The sequence below is a fragment of the Anguilla rostrata genome, chromosome 8 (assembly GCF_018555375.3).
Source record: "Anguilla rostrata isolate EN2019 chromosome 8, ASM1855537v3, whole genome shotgun sequence".
In the NCBI taxonomy this organism is placed as follows: Eukaryota; Metazoa; Chordata; class Actinopteri; order Anguilliformes; family Anguillidae; genus Anguilla; species Anguilla rostrata.
Genome location: NC_057940.1, coordinates 41,008,749 through 41,024,183, shown reverse-complemented (window position 1 = coordinate 41,024,183; position 15,435 = coordinate 41,008,749). Strand labels below are relative to the sequence as shown.

General features: G+C 35.4%; 1 protein-coding gene across 1 annotated transcript in view; it reads right to left on the bottom strand.

Moving 5' to 3' along the window:
* The window catches only part of calcr (calcitonin receptor), a 74,768-nt gene that overhangs the window by 13,387 nt on the left and 45,946 nt on the right, over positions 1–15,435 (bottom strand). Inside the window, exons 9-10 of the mRNA XM_064348276.1 lie at positions 14,260–14,351; positions 10,653–10,779 (exon numbers count right to left, since the gene is read on the bottom strand). Of these exons, the coding sequence (XP_064204346.1) occupies positions 10,653–10,779; positions 14,260–14,351 (219 nt within the window). The remainder of the gene's footprint in view (positions 1–10,652; positions 10,780–14,259; positions 14,352–15,435) is intronic.

Here is a 15,435-nt window from a genome sequence, read left to right as displayed (position 1 = left end):
AAATTATGCCTAACCATAAACTAGGCTTGACCTGCGTCCGCTTCCTGTTTTGGGGTAAGTCAGAAGACAAAAAACAAACAACATGGAGCTCATTTCGAAGCCTAATGTCACTGCAGCTTCTGGAATAATTTTGGATTCAAACCAAACGATTGAGATTGTTTTTTTTTCTTTAATTATACCTGGTGTGGTAGTAAACATCCAAACGTTAGAGGCCATAACTGTCTGAAATCCCTCCCTGTTGACTATATAGTGCACTGTATTCACTTTCCGCCATTTTACCGTCCGGATTCCAAATGTAAAATTTATGTGCTATATTGTGCCCGAAAAAAAGAATCCCAGAGTGCAATGGAAATGTAGTGTTCAAAGCATGTACACTATACCACAATGCAATGATTAGCCTCTGCTCATGCACTCCATTAAATTGAAATGAGATGAGATGGGATGAACACATGACTGGTAACAGTTAACAGATCAATGGCAAGTTTTGTGCAATCTTTGTGCAATGGTTTGAGCAGATACACAAAGAAAGACAACAAAAATGACAACACATTCACTACTGTTTATTTAGATACATTTTAGGACAGACATGTACTGATAATGATAAATTAAGATATTTATGCAACGCCAGGTAGGGAATAGCGGATGAGAAAATGCGGGACACAGCATATGTGAGATGCTTCCAGGTAAAAAACCATCACCACTATTATCTATTGGGTATTGACAAGTCAGCCGCAAGGTTGTACAGCTTCTGTGTGATCATGTGATGTGTTTTTGTCAATCATATGGAAGCTGCAAGGCCTTGCTGCTGAATATTTTGTATCTTAGTCTACCCTTTGCATAGTGTTTTTTGCTTACTATCCAATTTTTAAAATGCTATTCAATATTTCACACCATTCTGTGTTCATACTCCCAATAAAAATAGTGAAATTGATAATTATTCTGATTGATCCTTATTTTTATACAGTCACAGTAGACCTTCCGTTTAATTCTCCTGTAACTTGCATTAGAAAATCAAATCAAAACCATCAATAATATCCAAAATACTGATATCATTTTTGGGCCATATTGCCCAGCTCTGCTTTAAAGTCTGCGCCATCTGATAATGGTGCAGTTGGAGACCATTAAAGAAAGAAAAAAAATACAGCCGCCCATATTGTGTACCTGTATTTAGGCTTAATCTTTCTGAAACAGAATTATTTATCTATCTAAAACCAAGGTGTAAAAATAAAAACTGTATAAAAACAGATATAAAAATATAAAAACAGAGGTTAGCGGGTGAGGTTGAGTATGAAGGAGGTGAAGTACAGCACAATGCACACATACCATCTACTGAGGTTTCCATATCAAGGCATGTATTTCTAGTGCATCTACTCTCTCAAAAGGTTCAGGGTCACTGCTTCAAGAACTGAATTCAATATTTTAATGGCTGGGGGGTTCTACCTTCTTATCAGCAGCTAGACTTCGGCTGTTGTTGCCAGCAAAGAAGCAAGGGCACAGATTAGCTTAGGATAGAGGGAGGATGAATAATAATAATGAAAACCCAGTGTAGCTCATTTCAATGTTTTAATATAGAATGTAGAAGATTGTTTACTCCCAGTACTTAATGAATGTTCTCGCAATTCTAAAATGCTTTTTGATTCATTTTGTTTTTACCTAAAATAAATCCTACAGTTCTCACTGAAAGCATGTCCAGGCATTTCAAAGTGTTTGTTTGTTTGATAAATCATACGTGTTGATTCTGCTGCTTTGTTGATTCCTCTGATAAAATCATTTTGTCATCATGGACAACTAGTGTACCTAGTAAATAGCTATGAATTGAAGTATGAGCTAAATCACTGATGTTTCATTAGGCATTCAGCCTACCTCATCTGGGCTGTGACTGATCACATCATTAAATGGGTAACTTCTAACGGTTTTGCTGTGTCTGTTTCCAATTGGTCATGGGGGAGATAAAACATTGAGCTGTGAAAGCAGACACTGTGAAAGCAGACATTGTTCTTAAACCATGTTTTTTTTCCACCTTAATCCACAGTACTGCAACAGTAGTGCAGGACAATAGACAATCATGTCATGGTGCAAAGGGACATAAAATGAACAGTAAATGTTTCCAAACAGAATTCATATCTAGTGTAAAGCCTTTCAAATTTGTCACAGCCTTCACCAGAAAGCACCAAAGTTTCTTTTCTGACATGTGACAATTACAACAGGCTAACATAGTTACTTAGAACACTCCAAAGTACAAAAAAGTGAGAATATTGTATCTGTAAGGGTTTGATTTAATACCAGTCTTTGTTATTTTCAATTATAGTATTATTGAATCCCAACTGCTCCACTTAGATTCCCATTGGCACATTGACTTACGCAGTCCATCTTGCCTCTCTTACATTTATGTAAAATATTTCATCCTGATCCTTTCTTTACTGTTCAGGGAAATTATTTTTATTCTCAATCTTGAATTTGCGTTTCAGAATTAGTTCCCATTTGTAACAGATTGCATTTCTGTCTAAAATGTAGGCCAGGCCTCTATACAGGTATGTGCATTGGGTGAGAGTAACAGCAATCTAATTTGGTGTTACCACTGTATGATTTATGTATACTGCATTTTTTTCTCAGTAGCTATCAGGGAATCAGTCTCCAAGGCAGAAGACGCTATGCATTAACCACTGGCTGTGGCAATGTTTCTTTCTGCGATCCCTGATGTTAACAGAACTTTATCACTTCCTTCTTCCTTCATGTTTTAAAGTTCAGTCCTATCAACCAGGCAAAGGGGGGTAGAAAAAAAATCTTTCAAAGAGCCTCGCTAATGCATGGAATGGATTACAAGGACCTGCAGTGAAAGTAGGGAGCCCTGGGGTGTTCAAGACCACACTTGACGCAGTGCTGGATACTTTCTAAGCAGTACATGGGACAATGAGCTGGATGAGCCGATTGGCCTGCTTGCCTGAAACTTTTTAATCCTGTCTGAGGTAAGATTCTGAATTCAGATTATTATGCCTTAAATTATGTACAGTTTCATTTTAGGATGTACTGTTCCATGTATTAAGCATGCGATTCAGTGCTTTTAAAAAGGATAGAGTGTTACAGATGGACATGGGATCACAAAATAGAGAAGTGTCATGGCAAGGAATCAAATTCCCAGTTGCAGGAGGAGGATTCGTATATATAGGTTGAGTCAACTGTGCAATGGCCTGTGCCATTCAGTCTCCTGCTTTTGTAATGTTAAGCTTTGCAGACCTGATAGATAAGATGCACTTTATTGAACCCTGTGGGTTAATTTGTCCTTTGGATTTGACCCATCCTAGTTACTTAGGAGCAGTGGGAAGCCACAGTGAAGTGCTAGCCTGGGGACCAACTCCCGTTCTGAGGCCAGTGCCTTGGTCAAGGGCAATGGCAGGAGTATACCTAACCTGTTTTTCAGTGTGTGAGGAAACTGGGGTACCCAGAGGAAACCAATGCGGACACGGAGAGAACCTACAAACTCCACACAGGGAGGATCCGCCTGGCTGAGACTCGAATCCTTCTTGTGAAGCAAATGTGCTAACCACTTCACCACTGTGATGACCACTAGCATTAAAATCTGCTGCAAAGTCTTTTTATATTTTCAAGTTGGTCAAGAATAGCCTGCAACGTAACTGTCAACCAAGGCCATCACACCTCAGACAGTCTGACGGGATATTATTCACCCTGTCACACTATACATATCCCTGGCATTATGCGAATTTGAATGGATGTGCAATTCAAATTTTCACTCCATCAGTTCCCAAAAACAATAATTCATTTCTCCAGCATGAAATGACATCTTGTGCAGTGTGTGTATTTGTAACACACAATCTATTGTACAAAGGTTTGCAGACCTGTAAATGTAGGGTCCACCATGGAGATGTAATATTGGTGGACCCCTGGCCATAGTTACCAATAGCAAGGTAAAATATGCAGTAATTGTAGCTGAAAAGAAATGGCATGTTGCTGGAGGAAGATGGAAAATTGTGAAGGTGCGGGATGGAAGTTGAAATGTCTTATTGTTCCCAGGTATCATGTGCTGACAAATGCATATCTATTTGCCACCGAGTCCATATACAATGAAATAGTTATCTTGAGCCTGGCGATGGGGTGTGTGATATCCCAGCATTCCACTGACTATTTCCCATCTCTTTTTCATTTTTTTCTTAAATTTTATTTTTCAGCCGTGATTGCTAAGGTAAGAGGTGTACAAATATGACAGAAAAATCTGTGATCCCATCCACATATGCACATATGTAAACCTACACTATTCTGTATCACAATTACACATGTGATTAATTAATTTTTCGCAAAGGAAAAGAGATAAAAATTTGGTTCCAAATCATAAATTTGGAAGTTATTTTATTACTTCAGTGTATTATCTCAACCTTTCTTATTTGTACATTATTACAGAAATTAATAAATTACAGTACCTTTATTTTCTGGATATCTTTTTATTTCAAAGTATCCCATCACTTATAAATCTATCTTTCACTGCAAGCCTGAGGCTTTTAAAAAAAAAAAAAATTTAACATCTGAGGATCTGTCAACTGTACTAGATCTCTTGTTAGTACGTACATGTACAGTAAGAAGGGAGGTAATTCAGCCATTGCGTTAATAATAAATCTTGGTTCAGTTTACATTAAGGGTTACATAATTTTTGTCAAAAAGTAGGCAGAAAAAGACATGCCCCTGTAGTTTATATCTTTCATGGCATAAAATTCTGACATTTGTTGTGGTTCGATGCAGATTCTGTAAAATGTCTCCAGCCTCATCCTACCTTGACAGAAGCCTGGAAATCCCCAAAACTAATCTTTCTTTTTTCTTGAAACTTGGCACTGCAAGCATACAACTTGCTGGAAAGAAGGTATCTTCACCCCAGAACTACTGATCCAGTAAATCATGTTCTCAGTGCAAAGCCTAAAGCTTAAATCATGTGACTTGGAGTTACAGCACTCCTCAAAAGAGACCAGCAATAATTTACCCAAAAGTACAATAAGTAAGCAAAAAACAAAAGTTCAAAATGTGCATAATGAAACTAATGTGCCTGTTATTAAGAACAACAACAAAAATGGCTGTATTGATATGCCATAAAGGCCTCATAAAGTGAGGGTTAAAAGTAGATGTCTCCCTCTTGGTCACTTTGAGAAGACATGTGCAGTAAACTTTTACAGGAACCAAAGTTTTTTTTTTTTAAACTATGCAGCACTGAAAATTTATATGCACTCCAACTAGAAGACACTAGGAACACGCCAATGGCTGCAACAAATTACTGAATTTAAAAACAAAGTTATTATCTTCTGGATTTTATGGGAGGCACTTTCAGATATTTGGCTTTGTTTGGATAAATAAAAAGAACTTTAATTCCCATTAATCGTTGGGAAATGATATATTGTTGAACTTAACCATGCTGCCGTACCTTAGGTCAGGGCACTGCATTAAAACAGCAGCCAGATGTAATTGATTAATTATGAACGTAATGAAAATGATGTGCTCTGGAAAAAGAGAAATGGCGTATCAGAGGAAATATGCTTTATTGAATGCAATAGATGAATTGGCTACGAGAGACCTTTCATCACTGAGAACGTACTGTGGCCAGAGACAAGCCAGAGAGCACAATTGGACCCAGACCGCAGCTCCTCTCTTTTGTTGCTGGTATTTTCTTGCAATTTCCCCGTGTGAGCACTTTCTAATTTTAATAGTGCTGCTGACTTGTGTCTTGCCACTTTTAAAGGAAGTCAGTTTATTCAAATTTTTCGGGATGCTACAGTATAATTCATTCTTACATCCATTCTTACAAAACTGACTCAAAAATGGTATAGTCATGGAAATATTTAAATGATTTCCTTTAAAAGGAAGGCAAACAATAAATGTGATAAAATAACATTCCATGGAGACAGATTTATGTCTACACTGTTATAGACATCAGGATTCAAATAATGTACATCTTAGGCTCTAAAGTTATATTCAGTGGCTGCATTTCAAATCTCAGCCAGATAAAGTTATGAAAGTGGTATTCTTTCAGAAATCAATCTTCTGTCATTATGGGGTATTGTGTGTAGATTGATGAGAATAAAAATGAATTTAATCCATTTTATAACGTAACAAAATGTGGAAAAAGTGAAGGGGTCTGAATACTTTCCGAAGGCACTGTATGTATATATATATATATATATATATATATATATATAATTTTTTTTTTTTTTTTTTTTTTTTTTTTTTTTCCTGTTTGGCCCCTCATATATATATATATATATATATATATATATATATATATATATATTATGGAAAGCCAAATAGGAATTATATATCGATCTTTGATATATATGGAATGAACATTGATATTTATGGAATGAACATTGATTATATTGAATGAACATTGATATTTATGGAATGAACACTGATATATATTGAATGAACATTGATATATTTGAATGAACATTGATTAATATATATATATATGGAATGAAAATAGATATTTACGGAATGAACATTGATATATATATATATATATATATATATATATATATATATATATATTTTCCTGTTTGGCCCCTCATATATATATATATATATATATATATATATATATATATTATGGAAAGCCAAACAGGAATTATATATCGATCTTTGATATATATGGAATGAACATTGATATTTATGGAATGAACATTGATTATATTGAATGAACATTGATATTTATGGAATGAACACTGATATATATTGAATGAACATTGATATATATTGAATGAACATTGATATATATATATATATATGGAATGAACATAGATATTTACGGAATGAACATTGATATATATATATATATATATGGAATGAACATTGATATTTATGGAATGAACATTGATATATATATATATATATATATATATATATATATATATATATATATATATATATATATATGAAAAACTGAATAAATGAGTGGAGAAACATAACAAATGCAGATACTTCCATGCAGGTGTACTGCATGATTAAACAATTAACATCCTTTAATGCTCTGTGGCATGTATGAAAATGCTCAGCAGGCCCAGTTGACATTGATTTTGGATCAAGATGGCAAGAGGAAAAAATCTAAGAGACTTTGAAAGAGGGTTCATTATTGGTGCAGGAATGGCAGGAGCTTCAGTCACAGACTGCACAACTGGCTAGTGTTTCAATAGGAACAGTGACTAAAGTGACATCTGCATTTAGATCCATGGGATGTTCCCCATTAGTCATATCATATGGAAGGGCCTGAAAATCTAAATAATTACAGAAAACATGAGACTAGTGGTGAGTAAACAAACCTGCATATCTACACATGCAATGATGGAATGGAAATTGGAAAAAGGGGATATTTTAATGTTGCACTAGCATCACACATGAATGAGGAAGCACACACGCATACACGCCTGCACACAGACATAAGTGTGCACACACACACACACCTGGGGTAGAATAACTGATGCAGAAACACAGAGCTGATTATCCTGTGCATCCAAGCACCTCGTGTCCCCAGTCGCTACTGCTTTTGCAATTTATGAGTGAAAACCGTACTCTCGTGTCAGTTCCTTTCCATTGCATGGTAAAATGCCTTTTTTTAAAAACCGTTTTTCTGTCAATTGCATGATGTTGTTTAATATGACTGCAGTGTTCTGCATTCTTGACTGATTTACATTCATTATCTAATCTACTATCTAATCATTTCAATTAAATGACATTGTCTAAATATTTCTAGTGGAATGCAGCCAGTTTTAATTGTTGTTCTTGCAAAGTCTTCTTTAAAACAAGAAATCACAGTGAAGCTAATTATAATTTGACTAGCCTTCCTTGGAATTGCCAAGACAGTTAAGTTTGTAAGTCGCTTCTAATGAGCTTTTTAGAGAGAATGCTTGGAACTTGCATAACTTCCCTCAAACAAAGCTGCAAATGTTCACGAGTTTCTTCATTTATTGTTAGCCTCTGTCATATTGGGAAATGCACGCCTTAAGAATTCTTTATTTTTTAACCTTTTTTTTCTCAGTATGTTCGTGAATCAGACATTGCGTCAGTGAATATCAACAGGTATAATTTGATGATTGAATGATTTGTAATCTACTAGATTGAACAATACTTATCGCACAAAGGACTGTCAAAACATTTGAAAGAGGATTTATTTTCCATTCCTAATTAAAGCTTATCTCTCTTCAAAGGTATCATTTAGGCCTGGATTCATCCACCCGTCTATCCATTATCTATAAGCGACTTATTCTGGTCAGGGTCGTGGGGGGTACGGGTGCCTATCCCAGTGTGCATTGAGCAAGAGGCAGGATTACACCCAGGACAGGCCGCCAATCTATCGCACGGCACACACACCATTCACTCATACACTCATACATATGGGCAATTTAGAGTCTCCAATTAGCCTACCTGCATGTCTTTGGACTGTGGGAGGAAACCAAAGTACCTGGACAAAACCCACGTGGACGGCCTGGATTCAAAGTTTTTACACTATCCGGTTTTTAAAGAAATTTGTGTCATCACTCAAGACAAAGAAAAAAAAAAACAATATCCTAACATTTAACTGTGAGTCAGTTTAACACAAAATGTTAATTAAATCCATGCCATAGTATACAGTAGTACACAGCTGGCAGGGACTATCATGATGCAATGTTTGTGATCTCTATTTGATATGCCCACTCTCCCACCTCCTGCCCTGAGTGAAGGACCTCTACATCCATTTTAGATTGTTCCTTTTATAACTAAATATAAAAAAAAAACAAAAAACAAAACAAAAAAAACATTTTCAATAGAAAATGCATTTCAGAATCGTTTCCCGCAAAGAAACTGCAAAAGCAATAGTAATTTTTTTCAATTATTAGATAGCAAGCAAGCTAGCTTCTACACAAAACAGAGATAGTGACCACAAAGTGTTCTATTGGCTGAAAAAGCATCACAAGTGCACTTCCTTATATTTCCATTTTTGTCTGAGTATCTTGCAACTGGCTACTTTGATCAGGCTACTTTTATCAGATGTTGTTATGGGCAGAATTGGCAGAAGATGTAGCTAAATGTCCAATGGGGGCATTTGTGATGATGCAATGGAGAAAAACACAAAATATAATATTCCAAGCTTGGGGCTTTATTGTTGTTGTGTGTTTGCATGAGGTCAGAAGGTACAGATGTTAATGTTCATAAGAGCTGAGAGTCTGTGATCATTGTGGTTATTGCTGTAGGAAATACCTGAAAAGTGCAAACTCTTGGTGCTGTATAGGTATATAGGGCATGCTCCACCAAGTCGTAACTTGGTGGGAGGCATAGCTGACATCCCAATAAGAAAGCCTCAAAAGAGTTAATCAATAGCTTTGATCCTCTTAATTAATTTCTAAACCATAGGTTGCTAAGGCTAATGTGCATGAATACTAAATGCTTTCACTATTCCTGGTTCTGGTGACATATGTTTTGCCAGCATAATCAATGGTGAAGACATTCTGCTAGGAGCTACTTTCATTCAGACATGACAAAGCTGTGCTCTCAGGTGACAAAATCAGCAAGTAACAATATGATTAATGACCTGACACGATGAAGTATGTCAAAAATAATATTGTTGCCACTGCTTAGTATTGATTTCTACCATAGGCACATTTCTCATATGACAATGTAGGGCTGTAGGGAGAAGTGAGCATATGTCTGAAAAATTTAAATGACAGGCAAACAACTGCCCGCCACTGTGTCTGTGGATAGTTTATTAATAATAGCAGTAGGATTTCAGCTGTTTTCATTTCATGTTATCAATGTGAAATACTAATCCAAGGAAGAAACAGCAACAGTTTTCATAATCATCGCTTATTCGGTTAAAATTGCAACATCGTAAAAACGGCTCAAAGGATTTCTGGTTTGCAAAGCCAGGTTTCCTCTGAATATCACACTTTGTTAAAGCTCATCACAGAATGATCTTTTTTTTTATCTATTAAAACTTCCCACCAAATCCTGGATATTTCAATGTCAATATGATCAAACCTGATTTCAAGTAGTCGGTAATTTTTAATATATGAACATGACAGTATCATCACTTTTAGTCAGTACTTTGTTTTAAGACATTAACATCACAATATCATCATTTCCTGGCGGCTAATCCATGGGATAATGTATTTCAGCTGCAGGCTGAGTAAAGCTCACACTGACATTGAGCTTGAGGAAAGTTCAGGTACAGCTTGTGCTGCCAGAATATTGGTGCTGGTGTGCATTGAGACTTAAAAATTAGAAGTCTTCAGAGAATCTATAATGTGAAAATGAATTGCTTTTTCTTCTTATTCCTTCATGAATGATGCTATTGTTACAAGAGAAAAACATGTTTGGAAAACTTGAGTTTTCCTGAAGAAACTGCCCTTAAAACAACAATCCTCTGAAGAAAAGTGTTACAAATACTAATTTAATAAATTGTATTTTTTTTCGCATTTCATTGTTTAAAATGGTCTATATTTATATATTACGAATGTTAACTTGCACTTACCAGAAATATAACTATAACACAAATATACCATAACTATATAAATATGACAAGATGACAATAATGTTACACTAAAGCATATCAGATTACAATTTGGTTTTCATGTAAACATGACAAAAAAGACTTTTGAAGATAAAAAAAAAAACTTTGAAATTATACTTACAGGGTTTTTTTCCACAACTTTAGGGTTGTTCACAACGGCAATGAGGTTCACAATGGTAAAAGCGGAGTTCAGTACATAGGAGCAAAACAAATTCTTGTGCAGTGTAATCCTTTGACAACTAAGGCTCCTGGAACACAGAGACAATTCAGAACAGGGTGAGACCACTGTAGCCCCTACAGCAAATAACACATGGTAATATCATACGTATCTGTGTATGTTTTAAAATGGAATATTTTGATACAAGCTCTGGCTTTGAAGATGACAAACGCACTCGGAAACTTGATTGTTAAGCTCATTGCGACCATTTACCCGAATAATAACGAATAAGTTCTATTTTGGTAAACTATCATCAGCCATAATTAAACTTAATTAAATTACTGCACTATTTGATCTGGGAAAGTAATCAAGCTGTTAGTCATACAAAATAAAGATAGAAAAAAGTAGAAAATATACTACAATATACTTAATTTTTTTATTGTACATATTCTAAACATAACACAGTAGCATAAAGAATTCTAAAACAATACTTTAAACTTATATCAGCTTAAATAATTTTCAAATGTAATTTGTCATCATTGATTTGATAATGAATCCATCATTTAATCCGAGAGACATTTGTGGATATCCATGTGCATTTTCTTTATTAAGTACCATGGAACAACACAAATAATTTACACAGCAAAAGTATTTGCAAAGTATAAGCACAACATCTTCCTAAACTTAGTTTAAAGGCTGTGGGATATGGAAGAATCAGTTTGCTGTGTTGTTACATGGTTAAAAAGTGGTTCACCTCATACTAATAGAAACTTTTGGAACTGTAAATGTATAATTACACTTAAGCTCTAAATCCCAATTAGTTTGCCTCTCTGTTCAGACCATGTGCAGGTTACTAATCTAGCAACTAATCTAAGGACTAGATTTACTAAGCAGTGGGGAATATGACTATTTACATGTAAATGCTGAAAAAGTAATCTTGTATGACAGTGAGGACAACTGTAACACATATTGACAAGACTTGTGGAACTGCATTTTTTTTGTTTTTTTGACATATTAATTTGTCTGGAATAAACTACAATCTATAAGGTTTGAATACTGTAATCTCTCTGACTTTGAATGTAATTTCGTATGTAATGGTTGGATTCCATCTGCAGGGTAAAACTTAAATAACATTAAAGTAGGCCTGAAATTTAAAATGTGAGAATGCAAGGACAATCTTACTGGTGCAAATCACAAGCACCGAATGTTCTGAAATCTTCTCATAAATAAGTAAAGCATTTGTGTGAAGTTTTGAACAACCCTTGCATGCTGTCTTTCCGAGATTCTCTCAAACAAACATACCCAGACTTTGAGAATAGACAAAATATCTAAGCAAGATGACTGGGATAACACTGGAAAATTTCTGTCTAGAATATTTTTACCTGATACTCCTAGCTACCATAAATAAAAGGATATTACAGGTCCAAATACCACTGTAAACTTCACATCTGGAAGCAATAACGCAACATTGAGTCTTTGACATTTAAAGAGATCAGGATATAAATACCTCACTGTGATAATAAAATATGCTCTTTGAAATATGGTCATTTCTTGGCTTTAATTATGTATAGTAATTAAAGCCAAGAAATAGTATAGTGTCCATACTTACATACTTTTTAATCAAATGATTCATATGTGGTTAAAGAGCAGATCATCTTCTTTTATTTAAGGGTATTTTATTACATGGTTTCCCATGCAGAAATAAATGTCATTTTTATACGTAACCCCCCCCCCCACCCCACCCCCACAAAAATTATGGCACCCTGAAATGGGGGAGGGGTCTATGTATAAAAAGCGCTGTCATTTCTACATGGTGAAAATACCCTTTAATAAAAGCTGCAAATCTTATTGATTTGGTTCTGTACTCCACTATTTATGAATTGTAATCAGACAATGCACATATGGTTTAAGTGCACATTCTCAGCTTTTATTTAAAAATATTCATTATTGTAATATGACTTTTTTTGTCCTATCTTGTTATGCTCATTTCCAAGATTACTGATATTTAGTTTGTAACATCCTTACAAGGTTTTGCCCTGAGTTATTTTCAAATTTCTTTTTTCATATTTAACACAAATTTGATAAAGCGCAATTTTGATGTGCCGAACTTGCATTACTGATAGCAATATATTCATGGTAATTTTCAGTTCAGTCCTGCTAGCTGAATTTAATGACGTGCCTTGTTAAAGTGCAAAAAGAGTACACATGAAAGCACTTCCTATTTGTAGACAGCCTACAATAGTGATTAAAGGGAAATTGAATAGAACAGGCTTAGAACACAGAGGGCAGATATTATATCTACTCATTTATAATAGTATAAGATGCATTTTTGTTTTTCACATCGGCCACTATTTATAGTAAATTAAAAATTGTAATCCTATATCTGTAATATCTGTACCTAACTATTAATGGTACGCCAATCAAAATTGCATTTGGACCAGATTTAATCCTCAAAGATTGTAATCATTTATTGACATGAAATACAAGCAGCCATTACTTTGAACTTTTTGATCCACACATGCTCTGTTAATAGTTAATTGCTATTATTTAAAATGAAGGACAATGTGAATTGCAGCTATATTGATTTAGGCCATTTATCTAAATTAATCCAATCTTACAGACAGCTTTTAGGTTGCCTGCCTGACATTTCTATTAAATATGAAATATTTTGCATACAGAATATTTGAAAATGAGGATAAATGTTCTTTAAAGCTTGATTCTACTTCATATTTTTTGTCAAATCAAATTATATACAATCAATCAAAAAAGTAGATTTTAAATGAAATGTTTGCTTTTGCTGAAAGCCTCAAAAGACACAAAATTAAATTGATCAGCCCTGACACTAACACCTGCCTGCTCTCCATCAAGGTGTATCAGCACAGATTTTTGACTGCTACAGTCCTATATATGTCTACTGTTCTTCAAACAACATGTACTCACCACGAGGCAGCTTGCTTAAGATTCAAACCTTTTCTCAAAGAGCCCAATTAATAATCATAAAGTAGTTCTCTGTACAGTGTATTGGTAATTTAGGATATTAAAGCCGGTATACAAACATACACTGAGCGTAACAATGTAATATCATCATCCAATCAATGATGTGAACTCAGGCACACATTTGCAATCAAAATGTCAATTTAAATCAAATTGCACATACAAATTTAATAAGGAATCTTGACAAGCAGAAAATGAGTAAGGCACAGTGCAAGTACTAATCAAAATTTGGAATTATTTCCATAATTTTGTGACATTCATACATAACACAACAGGCCAATTATTTTTCCAAACATTCATATGCATTTCAAGTTCAAAGTACTGTGCATTCAACTGACATACAGTATATGCCAACAGTATGGCTACAAATATACAAAACAATAAGTAATAAAAAAAAAATGCTACCATGTTTAAAACTACACTATTGCACAATATTCTGTTTCTTGCTTAGTTTATTGGTTTTCTTCTGGAATGAGAGTGTCAGATTTGCAATATTGTCTGGTACTTTTTTATCATACCATTTTCCATAACACTTAAGCAACATTTTGGATACAAAAAGGTAAAAATCCTCAGTTACCTGAAGTAAAAGAATATCGCCAGAGAAATCAGCAGGGATGCAATGGACAAAGCATGGCCCACAATGGCCATATAGTAGAGTATGTATGCCATCTGTAACACACACATTACCTTTATTTAGAATACATTCAATTTTTCTGACATTTTTGTAACATACAAAACATGTAATGACTTTTATAACTTATTTAAAGACCCATCCCATCACTGCAACATCCTCTGTCATTCAGAACACTGCCAAAATAGCACGCATGTCTTCCACAATGGGTGTAGCCAGTCCCTGTTTCACTCCGCAGTCCACCAGCTGAGCCGTGCAGTCGAATTTACGCAGCCGGGTGCAAGCAGACTGTAGGTGCGTTCTCCACCACAGGGGTCACTGTTGCAAAATAAGGAGGAGTGTATCCGCTCTGCCTGAATTATGCACCAGCCCTGCAAGGCTGCTGGCCAAAGTCAGCGCAGGAGTGAATTCTGGGATGCAGGAGGTTATGCCCTGAGGCAAGTGACTTAGCTGGGTATCACCACCCAACGGCCCCATACATTTTCAGTTTATGACATGTGCTCTGTATCTGCATGTCATGTAACTATAAATGATGTGCCACAATGTGCAGATTGCATTTGCATTTTAATGAAAAAATGTGCCTATGCTTTCTCAAGTTGGGCCACAGCCATGCGCCTGTCCATTGTATTACTCATAAACACATAATCAGCTATTTTACAGTTTAATGAAAATTTCCATTTCAACATCTGCAACAAATTTAGGGTAACTGAGATCAACTCAACATGAGATAATCATACAATAACAAAATGACCTTCCCAAGGGGCTCAGGGAACCAAACGCATTGAATTAAGCATCATGTCTGAATATGCTATTCCTAATTTAAATGTTCATATAACAGGGGTTTCCAACCTTTTCTGATCCAGGGATCCCCACACAGGATCCCCACAATCGTATTCAACCGCAACTGCATTCATGAGCGAACCCCACTACCAATTTGGGAGAGGGTAGACATCCACAGTTCTCCTCTGAAACATGTTGTGTCGCCATCTGCTTCTTGTCACACTGCAGACAGCTCACGCAGAGTGAAGAGGAAGACCGTTCATATGTGGCTTTAGCATGCAGTCCACGGACGTCTCTAACCAAGTGAACCATCCCAGAACCTAGGCGCTGCAATCGCCAACC